Source organism: Chelmon rostratus, chromosome 15 (genome assembly GCF_017976325.1).
Source record: "Chelmon rostratus isolate fCheRos1 chromosome 15, fCheRos1.pri, whole genome shotgun sequence".
Classification (NCBI taxonomy): domain Eukaryota; kingdom Metazoa; phylum Chordata; class Actinopteri; order Chaetodontiformes; family Chaetodontidae; genus Chelmon; species Chelmon rostratus.
This window is the reverse complement of record NC_055672.1, coordinates 21,608,326-21,631,953: the sequence shown is the minus strand read 5'-3', so window position 1 is coordinate 21,631,953 and position 23,628 is coordinate 21,608,326. Positions and strand designations below refer to the sequence as shown.

General features: G+C 41.5%; 2 protein-coding genes across 3 annotated transcripts; one reads left to right on the top strand and one right to left on the bottom strand.

Annotated features, from left to right (window-relative positions):
* Nucleotides 1–1,896: 1,896 nt before the first annotated feature.
* nrde2 (NRDE-2, necessary for RNA interference, domain containing) lies at nt 1,897–14,654 on the bottom strand. Of its 2 annotated transcripts, XM_041953841.1 has the most exons (19): nt 14,582–14,654; nt 13,442–13,547; nt 12,868–13,077; nt 12,612–12,752; nt 12,171–12,424; nt 11,555–11,778; nt 10,848–11,072; nt 10,329–10,518; nt 8,613–8,746; nt 7,944–8,064; nt 7,643–7,815; nt 7,370–7,541; nt 7,052–7,272; nt 6,441–6,936; nt 4,863–5,251; nt 4,514–4,653; nt 4,152–4,290; nt 2,452–2,523; nt 1,897–2,258 (listed from the first exon to the last, which is right to left on the bottom strand). In XM_041953841.1, exons 1-19 carry the CDS (start codon nt 14,640–14,642, stop codon nt 2,133–2,135), a joined length of 3,594 nt encoding a protein of 1,197 aa, XP_041809775.1. In that variant the 5' UTR covers nt 14,643–14,654; the 3' UTR covers nt 1,897–2,132. The 2 variants fall into 2 exon arrangements, with proteins under 2 accessions (XP_041809775.1, XP_041809776.1); XM_041953842.1 differs by lacking the exons at nt 1,897–2,258; nt 2,452–2,523 and having other exon boundaries at nt 4,514–4,594.
* Nucleotides 14,655–18,027: 3,373 nt separating this feature from the next.
* LOC121617981 (tubulin beta-4B chain) lies at nt 18,028–22,662 on the top strand. The gene is made up of 7 exons (XM_041953205.1): nt 18,028–18,162; nt 18,377–18,485; nt 19,230–19,340; nt 20,322–20,566; nt 20,691–21,013; nt 21,113–21,457; nt 21,551–22,662. Exons 1-7 carry the CDS (start codon nt 18,106–18,108, stop codon nt 21,696–21,698), a joined length of 1,338 nt encoding a protein of 445 aa, XP_041809139.1. The 5' UTR covers nt 18,028–18,105; the 3' UTR covers nt 21,699–22,662.
* The last annotated feature ends 966 nt before the right edge of the window (nt 22,663–23,628 follow it).

Here is a 23,628-nt window from a genome sequence, read left to right as displayed (position 1 = left end):
CTGGATGTCTCTTAATACTGGAGGACAGCTAAGATAGTCAAACATGTGGTAAACTGTCATTCATAAGCAAGCCATACAATTAGAACTGTCAAGTGCTCTCAAACAGCTCAAAATTAATCTATCTGGGGGGAACATCCCCTGTGTTCTCCCTAACTGAGCAGAAAGATGGAACGTGTTTCTGTTGCATCAGAACTCACACAAATATGGGATGCAATTCTAAACTTGTTTAAATTTTTCCTTAAAATACAGTCAAAAACATTAGTTATATTTTATTCATGACATGAATACCTTTGTGCGGTTATTGTCTCAGACTGTCAGAATAATATTTTGTGATCACTGTCTCACAGCCAGAAACAACTGAGTCATGCTGAGTTATTAATCGGATTTTGGCTTTGGGAGATCGTCTCATATACCTTCCAGTATTATTGCATTATCTTCTGTGTGGCCACATGTCCCTTCCACCTGGCACCAAACATGAAGCTTGCCGATGCCTCTTGGCCAATTGGCTTCCATTACATCTGGCATCAAAATCATAACAGGGATTGTTATTGTAATCTGGGCCTGGCATCTAAATTTACCTGTATGCATTGATATTATGTAGGCCTAAATAAAAATGTGAGTGTGGCCTCATTATTCAAGTACAACAATCTAAAGAAAAAGTGCACTTCCAGGCAAAACATATATATTTTTGACCCATTGCACATGACACTGTAACATGCAACACACTGTGTTTTTGTTGTCCTAAAATATTAACAAGAGAAATGTTATAAAAGGAGAATTTTGTCTGGAGAAAAACGATAATCACAACTTGTTGTTGTTCATAATAACAATAATAATTGTTTGCTTCTAAAGGAACAAGGTGGAAAAAGCGACTTTGAAGGGGGAGTTTCTCGTATCTATGCTAGTTTTTTAATCTGTTGAAAGTGGCGGACTATTTTGCGTAACACAGAGTTTTATGCAGGCGGAAGGATACGTTCTAACCAGCGCGGCTGACAGCACTGGGGAAGTTGCGGTTTTGTTTTTGAGAGACGGATGCTGATTGGACGGAGCAGAGCCGCAATATTCTGCACCCTGTACAGAGGCTGCTGATTGGCCAGCGCGGATCTGCAATGCGTCAAACCACGGCGCGGCAACGATGGAAAGAGGGAGCGACTCCACCGCTTCTGTGTACAGCGCATCCTGTGTGATGCGTAGTATAGAATAGGGTCGGTGAAAACTTTCAGGTGATTCACAGGTGAGTTGCCAAATAGTGTCGAAAGCCAAAGAGGGGAACGAATGAATGAAAATTACCGAGGGTAGAGGGTAGACAAAAAACACAAGAGATTGAATTATCTGTTTAAAATGCCATTCTTAAAATTAGAAAGTTTTAAATACGTTTCAAAACCAGTAACAGCACATAACCTGCAATTTAATATAATAATAACTGAAAGCTAGAACTGACTTAAAAAAAAAACTACGTGGAAAGTGACAACTTTAGACTCTAGACTTGACACTGCAGTCTGATCTTTTTCTATTCTTGGTATCTGGGTAAGGTTGTCTTTGGCCAAGGTGCAGGGACACAGTATCACAGAACATCATCAACATCACCATCATGGACTTTCTTTAACAAGGGGTGTCCAAACCTGTATTTGCATGTGGACATTCACAGTTAATATTTAAAAATCATGACTCTATTAAATGCTCAGGCAGTGTAATCTTTTTTCTTTCTCCTTTATGTCAGTATTTGTTTACAGTTTCTTTCAGTAGACTCTAATATGGCGTGGCTCTTTACAATCACATCAAATATAAATGTCATGGAGTTTATAATATCATATTTCATATGATATACAGGCCTTCAACCTCAGTATGCAGGCAGTGTAGGCTCATATGCATGAACAAACCAACAGAACACACACATAACTGAAAATCATATTTATTGACAGTATCAGATACTAAAACACAGTCCTGGTGGTTTGCTGTGAAAGTAAGGCACCACATTTGTCCACCTTTACAGAACTGCAACTTTACTGTTTAACACTGCAGCTGTGCATGTATGTGAGCGTCTGAGTTTGCACGCATCTCCTCATGTGTGTCAATATCTGGGTTTGCATGTTGCCAGTAAAGCAAACTCTAGTTCTTGAATGAGGCGTATGTCAGTCCTCCAGCAGTATATCCAGTTCTTCTAAAGGCAGTCTGAGTCGCAGTTCTTTCTCTGTCATAAGATCTACAAACTCCTGCAGGTGCTCCGGGAACAACTGCACTCCATCCATGTACAAACCCTGATCTCACACATGCGCCATACACACATATTTGCAAAAATGCACATTTGCATTCATACACAATCACACACACACAAAGACAGAGGGAGATGATTAATATCTTGTGCGTACAATTTAAAAATGAGAAGACACAGACAAAGTAGACAGGCCAACTGCTGTTATGAAATATAACTTTTTCGTCTTTGTCTCACACCTTAGCCCAGGGGATATTCTGTAAGGCCTTGTAGAAGATCCCTGTGGCTTTATCCACCTTCCCTTCTGACACCTGAAAATACACACACATACACAATGGTCAATATTTGTGTATCCAAATGTGCAAATTACATGAAGTGAGTCTATATAGGCTGGTCTTACTAAGCGTGTTAGTTCTCATACGTCTCAGTCAATATTTGGAAGTTAAAAACAAAAAAAGGCAGTACGATCAAAGATTAACGAGCAGAATGACATAGGGAACAACGTGGGATCTTAAAGGCACAGAAGGCTTTTCACAGCATTGATGAAATGTATGTTTTAATTTGAATATGATTCCTTTGAAAATATTTTAGAAAAGCCCTGATTTTATTTCAACTAGTGCAGTGGCCATGCACACCATGCATGTTCACAATGGGCTAACTGCTTGACCTCTGGAATTGCAGCTTTCTCAGTATCATTGACCTGCAGAACCAGAGAGCCCCTGCAGTTCTAGATGCAGCAGTTCTTATTCAATTGTTAGCGTTTTTTTCTGCTCCTTTGTTGAATGACATTTGACAATCTGCTATCCTCCCTTCCCTCCACTCACATTAACCGTCACGTTTCTGCCACTTGCTGTCTCTTACTCAACTATGCACTCATTACACACTGCCCTATTCCTTAAGGGGCTATGCTACTCTTACAAAATTATGAACCAATGTTGCATTGATTGAACCACAGAATTAGAATTCCATTCCATTTCTGAGGATTGAACACAAGTTGCCATCCTCAAAATTGTAAATTTCACAGAAAGATGACGTGCTTGCATCTCAGACGCAGGGTTATTAAAACATTAACACAAATTAAATTCGTAAATTTAAACTCAAAATTAAAACTCTAATTATCTGATGCCTGAGAGAGTTAACCCTAACCCTCCCTCATCATGGCTCTGGGTATAATGTAGTCACTGACTATTGTTTAAACTTGTTCATCTGAAACTGGGGGTTTGGAAATGCTCTGCAGGGTTTCTCCAGCCCAGCATTCTCTGAAAGACAGGTTTCTGAAGAACGGCTCATCCGAACTATTTCACACTCAAGACTACACTTCCTTGGATCCTCAGCTATACACCCACCAAGAAAGTTTGAAAGTCCATCGGAAAATCGAAGAAAAAATCGAAGGACAGAGATGCATACATACAGACTCTTTCCATTTTAGTTAGATTTCATTTTTAAAATGATACTATGAAGCTTTCTGATACAACATTTCTTTTAATTTAGGTAGATAACTGACAGATGATTTATACAAGTATGTCTGGTCAGGTGCTGTGATAGTGCCCAACTCAATAAAACTAAGCCACATATAACTGACATGTATTTTAGTTTTAGTTTAATACATTATTACCTCACTACTATCTTAGTTTGACAGATCCTTAATGTGTACATGTAACTTTTGCAACCTTCCTGCACATTTCTTTCTTTTGCCCATTGTGCATGTATCTATCAGCCTACTGACAAGTTGATTCTGTGTAAAACAAACACCCTTTCAGTGAACTCTGTAACTACGCTGCTGCTGTGACTATGATTGAATAACTTTTGGAAAGGATTAGGAATTTCCCTTCATTTGTATTTTTCCTTCAGCTGACCGGTCTATAGGACATGAGTTCAGCAGAGTGTCCTCACAAGGGCAGTAAACCTGTGAGTTTGTGTGTGTTATGTGCTGTCTCACCAGGAAGTGAATGTACATCCTCCAAAGTAAAGGACAGTGAGAACCCATCTCTGTTGCTATGGCACTTTCAAACAGTCCACAGATTCGGTTGCTGAGGCCGTTCTCTGGCAGGATGGACAAGGCGTCATAGCAACAAGACCTGTAAAAAACATACAAATACAGTATTTTGTTTTAAGGTTTTGTGTTTTTGTAGGTCATGTGAATTTTGATAGAGAATATTTGTGAAAATAAGTTTTCTTGGCTTTTTGCACAAAAAAGAATTGAGAAAACTATGATCATGGCATCTTGATTGTATCTTTTGAAGTTGTTGCAGTGCAGTGCAGGACAACCCTGCACCTACCCATCACCCTTTCTGGGCTTACCTCTGAGCAGCGTCCACCAGCTGCTTCCTTTGTTGTTCAGCAACAATGGCAAAGAGACGTGACAACACACTGGTGTTGTCCCTGGTTACAGAGTGAAAAAAGCGACGTGCCCGGCCAGCACTATGGTAACGGTTCTCCACCTTAAACACAGATGACGGTCAGCATGCCAAAACAATCAAATGCTGACTTGGTGCAGAATAAGTGCAAGCAGCAGGGAAAACACATCAAGACAAGGGGCAAGTAGCTGTTACTGAAGCTCAATCCAAATGACTGATTGATTTGATTTTAGTCCATCATGATTAAAAAAATAAAATAAGTTTTGGCATCTTTCTAGGAGGTCATAGCTTACCTGTACATATATGCTCCAGAGAGGGGCGCTGCTGGGCCAGGTAGAGAGGGCAGAGGTCAGTGTCTGTCTCAGTGTTGCCAGGGGAAACACAGCGATTCTGTTGTGATATCTAAGCAATGCTGCCTGCTGCACTGCTAATACCTCACACTCAGAAGCTAGCCTGTTAACATAGTGCCTGCTGATATGGCTGGAAACAGCTGCAGCCTGGCTAGCATCAGTGTTAGCAAGGCTGTCTTCCTCATCACTTTTAAGTATTAATGTGCGGTGCAGCTCCTCCATCCTCTCTCTAGCCTGGCTGTAGACGGTGTTAGCTGCTTGGATGCCCATTGTGAGGTACTGAAACAGAGCGTAGCAGCCTGTGAGGCCTCTCAGCCTCAGCTCCTCTTGACCTGGTGGAATGATGGGATGAGAAGGGAAATCAAATTAATGAAAGAAGAAGTAATTTTTTACAAGATACATTCGGACTTATCAAATTAGGCAAACCGCAGGTGGTAGTAATAACATTAACAATAACTCCATTCTGTTCAAGTGTCCCAATAAGGCACGACAGTGTGACAGGACTTGGAAACCGAAGCAGCCAAATGAAATTCAGCCTTAATTAGCTTTGTTATTTACACCCGCCCTTTCCTGCTGTGACATGTCAAAATATCTTCTGTAAAAAAGGTCTAATGAATGTGGGCCCTGCATTTAAATGGGGAGGACATTTGGGGAGTTGTTTGTTCTTTAGTTTGCTGTGTCTTAATGATGTCTCATCCATCACATAGCTAGCTTCAGGTATGTTTTTCATTAGCTTTTAATCCTACCACTATCTGTATCACCAAGAAACTGAATGTTTTAGCGGAACTCTGAAGAACAGTTTTGTTGCTGTACAAAAATCCATCAGATTTAGTGGTGCACAAGATAAAATGTAATCTAGAGGCCAGTGACTACCATTAGTTTGGGGATGCTTTTGTACAGTAATTAAAAATTATAAAAATGTAATTATACTAATTGAATAATAATTAGGTATACAAAAAACTGATCTGCCAGATAGGTATCACCAAAGATACCTGATTGAGTGGATTGGGTATTGTCAAGATGTGACCAATCCACAATAAAGTTTCTATCATTTTAAAATTCAGTTTCTACTGTCAGTTACATGTATTCAGTCACAGCTAGCAGAAAACTCTGTTTTTAGCACCACAGCAATCCCTGGCCTCATATTACCTAACAGAAAAATGACTCAAGCGAGTTTCACACAGTGAGTTAAACAATCTTGATTCCAAAAAAGTTGGGACGCTGTGTAAAACAAAAATAAAACACAATGTGATAACTTGCTAATCCCTTTTGACATAAACTCCATTCAAAACTAAACAACATATTTAATGTTTCACCTCATCAGCTTCATTGATTTTTGTAAATATCTGCTTATTCTGAATTTGATGCAGCAACATGTTTCAAACAAGTTGAGACACTGAGTGAACAAGGTTTGTAGTAAACTGTTTAAAACATGCAAGACCACTGATATATTCCTTCTATAGGACCCATGCAGCAAATCTTTGAGAGGTGAAACAAAGAGAAGCTGATGAGAAAATGAACCTGTTCTGCTGGCCGGAGGGTTGTGGGGTTTTTGGTCCAGGGCTGACAAGCCGACAGTCAGAGCCTGTTCATACGACCTCCTGGCTTTCAAGATGGAAACCGGAGAGAGGGGCTGGGAGGATGAAGAGGAGGATGAGGAGCTTCCTTCTGCAAGCCTGGTTAATACACACACAGCTGGGGACACAGTGACATCCGTTAGTGCTCCTCCTTGCACACCTGGTCCATCCTCCACCTCCAACTGGGCCCACAGCAGACACAGCTCACAGAGGGCGGGGCTCCTCAGCCCTTTGGTTCCCCCCATCGCTGTGGCCGTGGAGAAGACTTTGCGAGCCTCATCGAGGTTGCCCAGCATCCACTCCAGGTGGGCGTACTCCCGCCACAGCGCCAACGTAGACCGGTTGTCGGGTTCTTTAAGCAGTTGCTTGGCAACTCGCTTGCTGCTCTTGCCCTGAGAGCGGAGACGCTTTTTGTTGCCGCCATGGAGGCAGCGCAAGACCTGCCATATACACAAGTAGAGTAAGAAAATTAGTGCAAAGGGTCAGACACTCTTTTGAGGTGAAACAAAGTTAATCAACATGCTTGATTCTTCCAGAAGTCCGTTAAACTCCTACCTTGAGTTTCTCGTACTGCATCCAGCTGAGTGACAGGACGGCTCGGTGGTGGGCAGGAAGGACAGGTTGGACCATACTGAACACATTGGTGACAAATGTCTCACCCTGCTTCCCGAGCCCCACCAACTTCCTTGGTCCCTGGAGAGTGGTCATGAGGCCGACAGAGTTAACCCCGGGGTCAGTTAGGTCGTGAGAGGTCAGAGGACACTGGAGCTGATTACCTAGGATGTGACATGGAGTCAGATTTGCCTTCAGTTGATGGTTATATTGTAAAAAACAAACAGCTAGTTTGTATTAATCTGACCGTGTCATTTTTACCCTGAGTGAGCAGAGAGAGGTTCTCCAGCAGCAGGCCAGGCTGACAGGGGGCACCAGAGACCACAGAGTCTACAGGCAGCCCCAGGAATGACAAAAAACGGAGAAGAAGCCGGAGCTGGAGCTCTGGTGAAGACAGACAAATTAGCGAGGGACCGATGTCGTCAAACAACACCTAGAGTTGGATAGAAAGAGACGAGGCAATCAAACAAAGTGGTCACATCTATTTGGTGTATTAATTTAATCAAACATGCCGTACATGAGCAGAGACGGTACCTGTCTGTCCGGGTCCTCGCAGTCCTCCTCTGATTGGCCCTTGGCTTTGTCAGGCCTCCAGGGCAGCCAGTGAGCTGCCTCGCGAGACGACTCTACATCCAACCAGACTGTGTGTCTGGGCTGGCTCCGATCCTTCACCTCCTCCCCGTCCTGCTCCTCCTCCTCTTCTTCCTCTGTGAACACACACAGAGTAACATAAAGCTCATGTTCTTGTTGTTGTTTTGATTTTAACCATCACATCGATACTTAATGAAGCCTCCCTCACTTTGGATGTTCGTGGTTGTGTGTGCTTGTGTTTTACCTGCACTGGGCTGTAGCCACCCTCCTCGCTCTTGTTGAAGCATCCAGGCTTTCCAACCTCTGGCCCCCAGCTCTCCAACCCTCGCCTCCCCGCTGTCCCAGAACGGCTCAAAAAACTCAACCTGCAAACATACAGAAAACATACATTCACTGACAGACACAATTTCCTCCTTTTGATAGTGATCAACTAAAACAATAAAAGACAAGTCTAAGTGAAAACAAATCTCTACAAACTGCTATCTGCTATCTTTGACCACTTGCACTGCTCCAAAGCAGTGCAAGTGGTCAAAAATTTGTTAAGTCCAAGGTAAGAAAATTCACCTACCAGCACCTCAGAGCTCACTAATTCACACACAATATCTTTAATACATACAAAAGTGTAAAAGTGACAAGTTGTGGTTTTTCTGTGAGGTCATGTGCTGGACTATTTCTTGGCTGGGGTACTGGGACTTCCTGGAGGCTTCACTGGTTGCCACACAACCCCGCGTAGGTCCTGGGAGGCCAAGTGTCGTTTCCAAAATGTCAAACGATTCCTTTTAATCAGTATTATGATTGGGTTTTATGGTCAAGATTGTTTATTGGCATTAAGTTGGGAGTTACAATTAAAAAACTAAAATTAGGATCATGTTTAGTAACTGTATGGTCCGTGTGTGTGTGTGTGTGTGTTTACCTGCTGCTTGGTGGACAGTTCTCGTACACTGTCAGGTTTGTAGAAAGTAAAATCGATCATGGCCTGAAAGAGAGAAACTGCTTTCTCTGAATGACCAGACTGACGCAGGAAATGACACTGCTGGGCGAAGATATCTGGACAGAAAGAGAACAACTTTCAGTAAACACCGAGCATACAAACAAAAAACGTCTGGTATTCAAACAAACGAGAATATAATATATTACATGTTGATTAAGAGTCTATGTGTAATTATATGAGTGGACTTCATTGTGACAAAAGGTGGTAAAACTGAGCTGACTGAGTAACTGAGCAGGGTAAGTGAATGTGAAACTGCTGTCCACTAAACAAGTGGTTCCTAACCTTTCTTCATAGGGGACCCCTTTTCTATCATTGACTAAACTGACGACCCCTGGCTAAGTGACATATCTTATGGTTTTTATATTATATTCAATGCATAACAATATCAGTACAGAACAATTGGTAAACTGTACAATTATGCCAAATAGTGAATGTAATAACTGCAGGACGTACGTGTAAAAAGAACGATTTGGATGAATTTTGAGATTATTTCCTGTATAATATTGTAATACAGTAATCCCTCGCTATATCGCGCTTCACTTATCGCGGCTTCGCTGCTTCGCGGATTTTTTTTACAGTGTTTTTTTTTTACAGCGCTTTTTTTTACAGTGCATTGTGCTCTGAATCCTATTTGGCTCAGTGGCTTCACTGTTTAGAAGTGAAAAGTTGATATTTTTATGACGAATGGGACCCTTTGATGAGTCGTTCATTGCAGTTCTCAAATATAATTGAAGGTGACATGTCCGTTTATAAAAATCTTCTTGCTCAGAAAAAGAAAGAGTGCTGACAACTACCCATAACTATGTTCTTCTCTCGGGCAAAGACTCCTGCGCAGCCTTCAGTAGAAAAAGACGCTACAGCGCAGCGGAGTCAGGACGAAGAGGCGCAGCTGGATGGACTGTGAAATACGTGACAATATTTCCTGTTTTGTATCATAGTTTTTGTTAAAAAGAAACGTTAATATTTGCATTTATTAAACGCATTTTAGGCGTGAAAACAAGTTTTGGCGTTTTGTTTCATTCTATAGTACAATATTGCATTGTAAAATAAGTAAAAATGAAGATATATCTACTTCGCGGATTTCACTTATCGCGGGTTATTTTTGGAACGTAACCCCCGCGATAAACGAGGGATTACTGTATATTATATTGCATCAGAGATGACTTTTTATACAATTCTGTCTGCATTATTTATTTTTTAATAATCATACATATTTAATGGAATTCTTTTTTTTGACAAATTCAGTGTTTTCTTTTCCCTGATGATGGCCATTGCTCTATTAGCTCTTTTGTTGTTTTAAATATGTACTTTTCTAATGCAGGACAAGGCTGTTTAGCAGAGAGTGAATATAGTATATAATACATAATATTGAGTTCAGGTTGTCATTGTCCCTTTAAGTTTATACCTTTAATAATCTAAACTAAAAAAATCATGTAGTTTCCTTGACAGAAATGAAAGAAATGCTGAGATGTAGGCCTGCTGTATATATCTAAAAAGGTTTTCTGACACCCTTTGAAATCAAGAAGGCCTCAAGACAGCCCGTGAACCTCTGGCGACGCCTCATGGGGGTCAGGACCCACATGTTGAGAACTTAGCAGCCCTTTCAGGGTGCGACGGCTAAACAAAAATCTCCCTTACCCAACATATCCTCCTCAATCCCTGGCAGGGCTGGGTGAGAGACCATGCTGCCGTCACGCACAGCACTGAGCGTGCTCAGACACTTCCCATAGGCAGAGCTGACCTTGGACACAGTGAAGTTGCTGAAGTAGCTCTGGGTGAACAGCAGATACTCCCTCCACAAGGGGGCACTGTTTGGGTGGAGGAACACCTGAAATGCAATCCACAGTAGGATGACGTCAGTGACAAAAAGAATAAGAATATGACCATTATGCAGGCTCAAAGATTTACTCAATGCATAGCTACAGAACAGGATTAATGTAAGAAAATATGGAGGAGCCTTTGCTTCTAATATGGCAGTGTGAAACTAAGGGAACCAAATACAAAAAAGCAAAGCAAAGCCAATTTTGCACTCTTTTTATGGCAAAGAAAATAAACCACAGCCGAAATTGCACTTGCATTGAATGTGCAGCACTGCATGTAGTCCAAATAAAAAAGCACTGAGTAAGTTAGATGGAAACACAACGACTGTACACTGACCAGTTTCTTCCATTCTTTAGCCAGAAGTGAGGGCTCCCAGAGCTCTTGGCAGATCCTGAGCCTCTCTAGCTGCAGAGCGATGCAGCAGGGGTTGGTGGCCACTGCGCGCTCTGCAATGCTCAGCTTTTTCTCCAGGACTGCTCGCTGGGAGGACTGACGACGCTCAGCTGAACCGCTGCCTTGTTGCTCCTCCTTGCCTCCAAACGCTGCTGCGTTCACCTCATCCTAGAGAGGAAGAGGAGATGATGAGTTTAAAAGTACTGCGGCATAGGAATAACTCAAGGAATTACTTAACTGTTGAAAAACAGGAAGAGTTCAAATATATTATTATTTTTTCCTGATTATTAGAGGGTGATATTATCTCACTGGTGGTTTGAGTGACATTTTCTAATAACTACAGTGACCAGAGTGACCAGATTTGGGAATGTACAAAGCCTTTTTCAAGGCTATACTACACATTTCACGTCTTTTTTTTTTTGTTGTTTTGTTTTGGTCTCTACCTGGGATTAGTTGATGATTAGAAGAATCAAAAATAAGGCTTCCCCCATCCTTTAATATCCTACTACAATGCACAGGTGTTCAAACCCCACACATGAACACTGACACAGATGTTCATACAAACACAAACATACTGTACAGTACATTTTGTTATTTCAAAACTGTTTCTAAAGACAGTAAATGCAGTGACAAAAGCAGAGTCTTCATACCTGGTATCGTATGAATTTTATCCACAGCTGTGTGTCTGCTGGCTGCTCTCTGAGTCGCCTGTTAAACTCTTCGGTCCTTCCGGCCAAAAGTGCACTCTGCCCCGTCTGTATGTCCTTCTTCTGCTGCTCCGTCTGCTCCGGCTGTCCCTTGCCCTGCAGCCAGAGGGCCGTGGAGGAGTCATACACACCGAGGGGATTTACTGAGGATGTCTGCACTCTGCCACCTGGATTGACACATTATAGGTTTGGAGTTAGCGGCGAGGATTAAAATAAAAACGTGAAGGTATGAGCCAGAGATTTCTTGACACAGAAAAAGTGCACTAAAATCCTGAAATTCAAGACACATTTCAAACTTCATAAGTCACCGAAAGCCATTATTATAATTCCCGAAATCAGGTCGGCCTTCCTTTGGTTACTGATTACCTGCTAAGAATGTGAATTTAAAAATTTAATTCTTTTCCTTTTGCTACAATTAGGGCAACTGAAATACCTTACATGATATTTTCTGATGGTTGTTGTGTGGCTTTGTAAGTCATACTGAAATAACAACAGCTGTGTTTTTTGCTTGACTGCTTTGACCTTGCAAAGCCTGTGTCTTCACAGCTAAATCTCTTACCCGTCTCTCCTCCTTTGTTCTCCTCATCGTTACCCAGTGGGAGGAAGGAGGAATCACTGCACTCAGGAATCTTGGGGAATGCAGGAACAGGGGTCTCAGTAGTGAGCTGCTGGCGACTGACTGTAGAGAAGTATCTGTCTGCTGCTTCCTTCTTGTCCCTGCCTTTCTGTTTCTTATTTGACTCTGACTCATCCCAGCTGACTCCCTGCCTTTGAGGGTCCAGACCCAAGGACGAGCTGCCTTTCCTCTTATACCTGGAACACACAGACAGTTTCAAAACGATATTTAAAATGGTAACCTGCTACAAAATAGTGCCAAAAACTGTAGAACCAGTCACAGTAGCATGAGCAGGGATAGTCACTAAGACAGTCAAAATCCAAGGAGAAAGATGTCACAGTAATGCCCTGTGTGTGTGTGTGTGTTTGTGTGTGAGTGTGTTACCTGGCTACGTCTCCTCTGTACAGGGACTTGTACGTCCAGTTGGCTTGGTCTGCTTTACGGTCCACACAGAACAGCTGCTCTGTGGGCGACTGCAGGTCATCCAGCCAGGAGAAACGGCTCGCTAATGGAGCAGCCAGGGGCCTGCATTGATGCACAAACACACATACCAACCATAACCAAGGAGGAGAAGTAAGCCAGCACTATTGTGTGTCAAATTAGGTGTAAGTACATGTGATGTATAAGTGTGTGTCTATACCCATCTGCCTCTTTTTCCCTTTTGAGGTCGCTGGGGTAAATCGTTTCGGAGTCAGACCCGCTGCTGTCCGAATACGTCCCACTCTTCTTTTTGTGTCTTTTCTTCTTTTTCTTCTTCTTTTCACTCTTTTTTTTCTTCTTTTTGGGAGGTACATGGCAGTCTTTCTGCTCCTCCTTCTCCTCTTCTGCAGAGCTCAGCTCCCTGTCTACACTGTAGATTATAAGGTGAGCTCAACGTTAATGAGGGTTGCAAGAGAACATATTCAAACTAAACACCTGCCTCAAGCTAAATCAAAGATTTATTTGACTTTTTTTTAAGTAATTGGAATAATAAAAAGTGATAGAAAAAATATAAATTCATGAGATTCTAAACAGGGTAACAGAGTGATTCACAGTGAAGATATACAGATGCAACTAAGAAGAATACGACACAAGACACCAAGAACACAAACATAAGAAAAATATAAGAGGAAATGCATAATATAATATTTTAAGAGGAAATTTTAAAAAATGCAACGAACTCCATGCTTTTGTGACTGCAAGCAAAGAAAGTGGCCTTCTTTTTAAACTTGTACCTTGATTTCTTCTTCTTAAGCCTCTCACTGGTCTTCTCAAAATACTCCCTGTGAAGAGAGAGGGCATCTCCAGTCTGGAAACTTTTATTCTTCAGCCAGTCTAAATCTGAAAGGAGAGAGTGGTCATAAAAAGTGTTAGTCACTAATCATGAGGATTGAGAGATCATGATGGTCATTATCACTCACTGAGTGTGTTTACATGTAGGACGTGTAGGATCATGTGTATAATTGGGTTTTAAAGTCCATGTGGACACATCATATCCTCATAATGCAGGGGATACATTTCCCTTGTCTTTATCGCTTATTACACAGAGAAGTGCAATCCAGAAGATGGGTAAGTCAAGGAAGCCTGAAAGCAAACTGATTTAATGCAGTCTGAGCAGAAAAAACAGTTTTGCTGCATGTAGATAAGCCAAAGACAAACCTGCACTGCCACAGAGGACCAGGAGCCTGGAATAATGTTAGAATCATGTCTCTGTGAAGCTGAATAACCAGGTTTCTCTATGTTCCATGTAAAGGTCCTGTCTCAAATATTATCAAAGTAAACGAGACTCAAAAACCGGACAGTAGAATCCATGTAAACACAGTCACTGACTAATGTAATGTAGTGATGACAGCGGGAACATGACAGCGCACACACAACAAACAACCATACACCAGAGTGGTATCTAAAACACTGTAATGTCTCAGTTATTAGCAAAAACACATTTATTCTGTTGACTTTCATATTTTGGTGACATTATCAAAAAGATACGCAAGAAAGAAAACTTGCTGTTTTCGAGGTATGCATCGTTGCTAACGCAAAGCACAACAATAAACCACCAGTGTCGTGAACTCTCCAGTCAAAGAACAGGTTATATACTGCACATATACACTGTAACTTAGGCAAACAAAAAGCCAGCCGTTTCTTGGCTTTCTGAAGAAACCGTGTAGCGGTACTTCTTAGTGTAAGCTAACCTTCTAAGAAAGTAAGCTAACAGTAAGGTCTGTCATTCAGCATCAACAACAGGCAGGCGTTGGGACGGCTAATATCAGTTAGCTCGTTGTTCATCAAATGTATCCTCTCAACTCAATGGCAACAGAGTACTGAGGCGGATAACAATCCATGTTAAAACGGGTGCTACATGAAAGAGTGATAACCTTTGGACGAATCTTCAACTTTGTTACTCTCTACTTCTGCGAAAGCTGGAAACAGCGCCATGATGATACTCTGTCGCACATAAACAGTCGCAGGAACATGACGTCAGTTGACGACCGGTTACCAAAATAAAATGACATTTTTTTTAAATGTCCTTTTGTTTTCTTTTTTTAACCTCTTGTCCCCCTTGCACATATGCAAATGTATGACTTATTTATTATTATTATTATTATTATTATTATTATTATTATTATTATTATTATTATTGCTGTTGTTGTTGTTGTTGTGTTGTTGTTGTTGTTATTAAAATATCTCTACTTTTTTAATGGAACTATTTCTATGCATTAAAAACTATTGCTACTGTTACCAGTAGTTTCCATCTTTCTTCATAATTTTAAATATTTCATAAACTCTGTGAAAGAGTATATGTACTGTAGTTTACTTGATGGATTTTTACTGTGTCAACACCAAACTTGGTATACAGTGTCAGTGAACTGAATGAATAAGATTGGTTTAAAAACATGGCCCCCATCAACAAAGGCTTTTGCGCAGGCCTTTTTGATTAAACAAGTATGTGATTGGTCTCATTCCTCATTCAGACAAAATCAAGTGAATCTGCTCACCTTTGTAAAGACTGAAAGCTTTATTTTTGGCCCACAGGGCTTGAACCTGGAATCTCCGTTTGTGGCTATATTATTTCATTGTTTTTCTTATTTACTGTCCTTGTCCTGCCTATGTTATATTTATTTTCTTGAAGACTGATTTTACTTTGCATTTTCAATGTTTAACACTTTGATTCTGATAAAATGGAAATGTGGAAGAAAAAGAAAAAAAACAATGTATTTGTTGGTAAAGTGTGTTTTTCTGATGGTCCAGAAATAATAATACAAGATCAAATAAAGCAACGGGAGAAAAAAATTATCATTGTTGTCTTCACAGGTGTAGATGTGATCACTGTTCCAACCTTTTGCCTTGGTCTAGAGCTTTCTTTTCTTGCTCGTATTGAAACCCAAACACATTCTGCAATATTTATTATTGTTTCTGATTAACGTATCACTTGTAATAGCTATTGTAGTCCAACATCCTATTATAAAAAAGCACAAAAACAACATCTAAACAGTGTTGGACTGTAACGGTAAATGATGTCTTATCCACTTTAAAAAGGAAATCTATTATTTTTCCTTCTTTGCTAGTGATGGTGATGCACAGAGTTCATGTTTAGTGCAGAGTTTATAATTCTGCAAAGTGAACTGGTCCAGTTGTGAAAGCATGGACAAAATTTCTGTCATCATAATTTAGTTACGATTTATAATGAAGAAGTCTTTAAAATTTTAATGAAATATATACTATTCTTGCACAGAATTTCTGTTGGTGTTCTGACAAGTCATACCTGTTCTACATCAAGAATAAGAGGGAAACTTTACACCGGCAGATTACAGGTAAATCAAGAGAGAACTTAAAATGACAGGAAGAAGAAGGAAGAAATGACTTCATAATGAAAAGCTCTCCTGATGCAGCCACTCCCTAATGCCCTGCAGTAACCCTTACATGCCAGCCCTGTCACCTGACCCTCCCCGTCCACCTGCTCACATGTTCCCCAGTTCCCTCATTAGTCTTGCAGCAGTCCTACTACCCATTTCCGCTCACTCCTTGTCTAGTTTGCATGTGCCCTTTCCAGCCTTTGTTCTGCCTGCCTGAGCTATGGTTTGTTAATTCTCTGCCAAACCCCCTTTTGGATAAGTTTGCTTGTCTGCCTGGTTTTGCCTGTTTTTTTTTGGCTCCAGCAGACATCGACTTTTATTTTAACCTGTCTGCCTTAGAGTCGTACTGTTGGGTTCATGTTTGCTGTTTCTCTGAGCCATTAATAGAGAGCTCAAGCACAAAAAAACTCCAAAATGCACGACCTCTGCCTGTTCCTGCAAAGTGGAACAGCACTGTAAACGCATTATAATGCAGCCATGTGTTAGCGATGGAGTTTGCACCATCCTGCAGCTTGATGAATGATGTGAGCACAATCTGATTCAAATGGAGGAGAAAGAGGTCTGCTGGTTAACGTGATGCCAGAGCACTGCAGGGGTGCAGCAAGGCGTGGGGCTCTCGGTGCTGATAAGGACGGTGAGGACTGACAGGCAAACAAACACATTCATTTGTCATGATGACTGTTTCTATTCATCGGGGAAATATTTGTTTTAGAACTTGTGATCTGCATGTTGGAATTTTTAAATGTGCTTTAAAAGTGTTTTACTTGAGCTGCCAAGAGGAAGCCAAGTGAGCCCAGGCTTCTTAGTGTTCCACACTCATGACAATTACTTATCTTTTCTGTGTAGGGAGACCATCATCTCCTGCGGTTCAGTCTGGAACAATAAACAGTCATTCAAGTCTGACAACATTTGACTTCTGGCTGGAAGAACAAATTCCAGTACATTAGAAGAGGTGAAATGGTCATGATTTCTTTTTTTTACAAAGGGTGTTCAGATAGGTCAATTAAAGGGATTTCATCCACAATGCAACAGGAGTAAAAGACTTTCTGTTACGTTTTAATTATTAAGGCCAATTGTGTCAGATGTGAGGCCACTCTATTGGAGATCTTAACTTAGTGAGCAGCATACGTTTATTGGAAATATGATTAAAATATGTCCTACAACAATTCAAAGATGAAGAGACAATATGAAAATTACATTTATATTACAGCTGGTCCAGAAGCCACAGAAGGGAGCTTTGTAACCTTGAGTGGCATATTCAAGTACAAAGTGTAACACTGAATGCCATGTCTGTTACAGCTGGAGAATTTATGAAGGAAAAAACTTTTGTGTTAAATAATTTGATTTGATTTGTTAAACATCTCATTCGTTGATGTTAATATCTGAAGGCCAGGCTCCACGACGGAATGAGCTGAAGGAAACGCCCTTGTGCATCAAGGGAGTTGAGCATGTTAGAACAAAAATGTATTCCTTCCCCTTCTTTCGCGGAGACCTAACATGTAGGATTAGTTAGATAACCTACTTGTCGCTTCATAACACGAAATCACAGAAAAATATCATGATATCATCCTTGAAATATGTATGCCATTGTTTCTGGAGACATCCTGTTTTTGTTTTGACCACAACATAGCGAGACGGTGGGGAAAGCGAAGTTATGTTTGTGAAATGAAAAAGTATAATTTGTAGTATATGTTGTCACACATGATCTCCTCAATCTATCACCTTGTTCGGCTATCAATGAAACTTTTATGTTGCGCACAAGCCGAGGCGTGTCTCTGCAGAAACGCTGCTGTGTATTGAATTTATTTTGTATTACCAAGGCAACAGAGCCACTGTAGAACTATCCAATCAGAAGTGGAAATCAAGTTTTCTCGACCAATGAGATGCGTGATGTGCTCTGACTGACATTTAGTTAGTCCAATTGCGTTCATCGGCCATCTGTAGCTGGCATCGCTCCTTCCGTCTCAGTTTAGTCCGTTGCTGGAGTGCAGGAGCGGTATCAACTTTGTCTGGTGTTGTGAAGAAGTTTGAAATTTCGACCAAAAATGAGGGAAATCGTACATCTGCAGGCAGGCCAGTGTGGAAACCAAATTGGAGCAAAGGTGAGGATGGTTTTTTGAGATAAGTGAGGTCTTATGTCGGTGAAAAAGAGCGTGAATGTTTAAATTTGGATTGGGCGGGGAGATAAATTAGCTTACTTAGCAACAAAGCTAATGATAGCCTCGGCGTCCACACCGCCGATGGGTTTTAGTGGCAAAGGTATGTCATGCTAGTTAGCCAGCTAATTTAACAGTTCGTCTGTTTGTCTGTTTCTAGTTCTGGGAGGTGATAAGTGACGAACATGGCATCGACCCGTCCGGGACATACCACGGGGACAGCGACCTGCAGCTGGAACGAATCAACGTGTATTACAACGAGGCAACAGGTTAACTTCAATTTGCTAAGCGCTCCGAGCTACAGAGATCGATTATCTCATTTCTAAGGCAGCCAAGGTAGTTCAATGACACTTGGAAGGCTTGCTGGTACTGTAGCCATCCAGCAGGGGGCCGTTTTCCCGCTGGAAGCCGTTACAAGTCGAGTCGGCCTGCTTGACTCTCCTTCCTAGTTACTGTCGCCCCGTTTCCAAGATACAACAAATCAACAAACCTCTAGCCATCGACACCCCCCAAACTTCAGTATTTTCACAACCTATAGAATCGACACTATTACCTCGGTTAATGAGAGGCAGCAGAGGGCCATTATATGATCGTAGTAGTGGATTTATAGCAATTGTTGTTAATGATCCAAGATCAGATTAGAAAAGTTCCTGAATCACTTTTGCATGATGTCTCATGCTTTATTTGCTGCAACTGTGCTTTAAGCAAACCTGGCTGTATTGACATGCCATCCAGCTGTTTTAATAATAGTAATAACAGTAATGATAACAGTAATTCATAGTTAATATTGAACAGGTTGCTTCATGTCAAAACCGTTGAAGGCTAACTCAACCTGGATTTTTTGTAGAGTTTTCTCTGTAAAATGATAAATGGTCGTCACATCTGTTCCTATTCAAAAGGTAAAGTGTTAAATGCATGCTAACAAAAAGGAGAAAGGTGAGCAGGTCCTAGCTCGAGTTAATGTTTCAGCGCTGTTTGTATCATGAATTTTCAACCTTTGTTTTCATCTCCAGGTGGCAAGTATGTCCCCCGTGCAGTGCTGGTGGACTTGGAGCCAGGCACAATGGACTCTGTGAGGTCTGGTCCCTTTGGACAGGTCTTTAGGCCGGACAACTTTGTCTTTGGTGAGAATGAAAATGTGACCATTCGTGTGTGTTTTAGTCAGGTTGATGAAATTGGTGCACTGTGATCAAGCAAATAGCACACACACACACACACACACACAATAGACTTGCACAAATTAAATATCAATGAAATGGAGTGTCCTAAAATTAAATAAAATAAAATACATAAATAAATTTAAATATAAATCATGATCCACATTTTACAGATGAGGTCTACTTCCCAGCTTCTATAATGTTCTTATATGGTTCCCAGAGGTATACAAATTCCTTTCGTTTTCCTGTGACAATGTATGTTAGTCTCTCTAGACCAATACATTCTGAAAGTTCCTTTATCCACTGTTTCATGGAGGGAGCGTCCTTTTTCCATTTAGACATTTAGTACATATATCTGGAATATTGTCAAACATATGATGTCATTTTGCAGGGGTTATAAACATCCTCATCAGCCACTTGTACTGAAGTAGCCTAAACCGTGTATTTGTAGTTTGCTTTTGTGCCTTTAAACAAGCCTCATTCCATTCTATTTCATCTATATCTTCTTGTTTGTCGCCTCTCCAGGCATTGAGTTTGTCCCTTGCTGAGTCTTTGGACGTAGACATTATGAAATTATAATATTTAGAGAGTAAACCTTTTCCTTCCAAATGGGAAACTTCTTCTATTTTTGATAATGACGGGGGATGCATAATCTGTTTAGACCTGGATGACATGTAACTTTTTATTTATTTTTCAGAAATGGATTTTTAGTATGCTTTTTTAGTGTTTTTACATCTGAAGAATAAAGAGCGTCACTCTTATTTTAAAGCTGGCTGTTGGCAAAGTGGCTTTTCCACAGTCCTGTCAGAGTAACCAAGCCAGTCTTTTTCAGTCCATGCGCAGTGAACTGCAAGTAAATTGGGTTTGACTTCGTGTGTATGGTACAGTCATGTTTCAAGTATGGTTAGATCCAGAAGGTTTTCATTTCTGTATTTGCATGTAACACAGGCCAGAGCGGAGCGGGTAATAACTGGGCCAAAGGCCACTACACTGAGGGGGCTGAGCTGGTGGACTCTGTCCTGGATGTGGTGAGGAAGGAGGCAGAGAGCTGCGACTGCCTCCAGGGCTTCCAGCTCACGCACTCCCTGGGAGGAGGCACTGGATCGGGCATGGGCACGCTGCTCATCAGCAAAATCCGCGAGGAGTACCCTGACCGCATCATGAACACTTTCAGCGTGGTGCCTTCACCCAAGGTTCATTTAATGCACAAAAATATTTTGAAGTTGAATATTTGTTCCTCCTTTTGCGTCTCTGAGCTTTAATGCCGTTCCCTCTTCCTTCCTTTGTCTCGTCTTTCCCTTCAACCTCCCACTCCAGGTGTCAGACACAGTGGTGGAGCCGTACAATGCCACCCTCTCCGTCCACCAGCTGGTGGAGAACACAGATGAGACCTACTGCATTGATAATGAGGCCCTGTACGACATCTGCTTCCGCACACTGAAACTCACCACGCCCACCTACGGCGACCTCAACCACCTCGTCTCTGCCACCATGAGCGGGGTGACCACCTGCCTGCGCTTCCCCGGCCAGCTCAACGCTGACTTGAGGAAACTGGCCGTCAACATGGTGCCCTTCCCCAGGCTTCACTTCTTCATGCCAGGCTTTGCCCCCTTGACCAGCCGTGGCAGCCAGCAGTACAGGTAGAGAGGCAGGAGCCTGCTTTTGAGAAGCCTTATCAGACCTTCAGGATGTATTATGATGCTTTTGAAAGAAATCCTAATTGAATTGTCTTTTTGCAGGGCACTGACGGTCCCTGAACTCACCCAGCAGATGTTCGACGCCAAGAACATGATGGCAGCTTGCGACCCACGCCACGGGCGCTACCTTACAGTCGCCGCCATCTTCAGAGGGCGCATGTCCATGAAGGAGGTGGACGAGCAGATGCTGAATGTGCAGAACAAGAACAGCAGCTACTTTGTGGAGTGGATCCCCAACAATGTCAAGACAGCTGTCTGCGACATTCCTCCCCGCGGCCTCAAGATGGCCGCCACCTTTATCGGCAACAGCACAGCCATCCAGGAGCTGTTCAAGCGCATCTCAGAGCAGTTCACCGCCATGTTCCGCCGCAAGGCCTTCCTCCACTGGTGAGTAAAAGATGTCAGGACAGTGTGGCGAAGTCCCTGTCCTTGTGCTGGCCTGTTCCTTTGTTCCGTTGAGTAATTCTTAACTTGTTTCAGGTACACGGGCGAGGGAATGGATGAGATGGAGTTCACAGAGGCTGAGAGCAACATGAACGACCTGGTGTCCGAGTACCAACAGTACCAGGATGCTACTGCGGAGGAAGAGGGCGAGTTTGAGGAGGAAGGCGAAGAGGACATGGCCTAGACACTGACCATGGCCTTTTTTCTTACTCTGCAGCAGGCTGGGCGATACAATTGAAATCCATGATTGGCTTAAAATCCATTTGGACAAGAATAAAAAAAAATGCAATAATTCCATTAAAAGTGATCAATTGATATTGATGTTATGATTGATATTGACTTGTCCAGCCTGAGCAGGAGTGCAAGGGCCAGCCTTAGTTTTTAAATGTTGTCTGTCCTTTGTTCACACTCTTTTTCATTTTTCCTTGTTCATGTTTTGAATATGAATATTTTTATCCTTTTCTGTTTCCACTCTGTTTGGAGGGTATCACCTAAATGTCACTCCCCTCTAAGTGGCAACAGTCGGCATCATATGTCATCATATGTTCACATGGGAGAAGAAAAGCTGGAGCGCACTGTAACATTTTACTAGCTTTTGGGCAGTCAGCTGCACAAACTCAATGGTTAACATTACTTCCTTGGTATACATAAACATAACATATACATACAACAGTATGAACAATTCCAGCTCTCATCATATTTGAAAGTCCAGTGCTGACTGCCTGGTGTCACAGGTCAGTTTGATTCAGAGTATTCCAGCTCTTTCCATTCCTAGTGGGCACTTGTTGACATTGTTTCGTCCACTCAGTGGTGGTGTTGTGAACTCATGTAAGTGGTCACCCTTTGTTAAGTCTCTGTAAAGTCTTTTTCAAGCTGCAAATTTTAAATATATTTGTGAAAGTGAATGTAACATTGACCAGTTCAAGGCACTCTTTTCTGAATCTGACACTTGGCACTGTTTGAGATAGAATGTAATCTTCCAGGAGAATGAAATCATTTCATTTATCAAAAAGAAAAACCTTGAAAATGCACTGAACACTATAGTGTCAGGAACTGGCCACTGTTACTTCAGTGTTTCAGTGGTTGTTCTGGAATTTAACTGACATGAAAAGTGTCCTCTGAGTTTAATAAAGATTGTATGAATTGGTGCTATGCTGTCGGTTACTCCTGCTTTGTCCACTTATAAATATAACTTAAGTGAGCTTAGCCCATTACAGATGTTAGTTATGTTACATACGTTCTCATGCATTAGCTTGATTTACAATGCTCAAGTGTGTACATCTTCAGCTTCAGCCTACCTACTAGAGAGGCAACATAAAGACAATCACAATTCCAAAAGTATTTCTTCACTAATTCTTTATGTTTGAGAATTAAATTCCTATGTGGTCTGTGCAAATGTTCCTGATGCAACATACAATGTCCATCAGACATCCCTGCCCAAGTACTGCTGCTAGTTGAGTGGTAGTAGCAGACAATAAGTGGTCCAGTGCATTGGTGAACACTTAAGTGGCTGGCAGCTGTAAGACTGAGCATCATGAAATATTCACAGGGAACAGGTTATTTTAGTTTAATTGCCAAGCAGGCTCAAATGCACAAAAAAACAAAAACAAAAAACAGGCTGTAACCCATGTTCAGCCTATAATCAAAACCATATCCTTTATATCAGTGGAAGATAAGCATGTGATAATAATATCCTTATAAGTATGCCAAGTCAGCAGTGGATGCGTGAAGCTTGTGCCTCAGACTGAAGTAAGTTATCTGGCTGAACAGGCCACAGATGACTAAACTTTGCTTTAACTCCCATCAAACCACACAAGCACACTCAGATTGTTTGACCTAAATAAAACACGGAGAGAAAATAATCCATTGCTCATGCTGAAATTGTAACCTTTTTGTATGTTTCTTGATGTTTGTGGCCTGCGATGCTCTCATGGGGCAGACATCACCACTCCTTGTGTAACAGCATCAGAAGCAGCAGAAGGAAAAGAATCCTGGATATTTGAATAACAGATAACACATGGACCTCATGATATCAACTTCCTGTTTCTATTTCCTTTGTTCACACCCAAATCCAAATGTCCGAAATGATCAAGGGCAGATGGGTATCTTTTTAA

Coding starts and splice junctions, on each gene's coding strand:
- nrde2 (XM_041953841.1), bottom strand. CDS start 14,642: ATGGCGCTGTTTCCAGCTTTCGCAGAAGTAGAGAGTAACAAAGTTGAA. Junction 12,753..12,867: donor AGGGAAAAAGAGGCAGATGG/GTATAGACACAC, acceptor GCATCAATGCAG/GCCCCTGGCTGCTCCATTAG. Junction 8,747..10,328: donor GATTGAGGAGGATATGTTGG/GTAAGGGAGATT, acceptor CTTTCTGTCCAG/ATATCTTCGCCCAGCAGTGT.
- LOC121617981 (XM_041953205.1), top strand. CDS start 18,106: ATGAGGGAAATCGTACATCTGCAGGCAGGCCAGTGTGGAAACCAAATT. Junction 19,341..20,321: donor GCCGGACAACTTTGTCTTTG/GTGAGAATGAAA, acceptor CATGTAACACAG/GCCAGAGCGGAGCGGGTAAT. Junction 21,014..21,112: donor CGTGGCAGCCAGCAGTACAG/GTAGAGAGGCAG, acceptor GTCTTTTTGCAG/GGCACTGACGGTCCCTGAAC.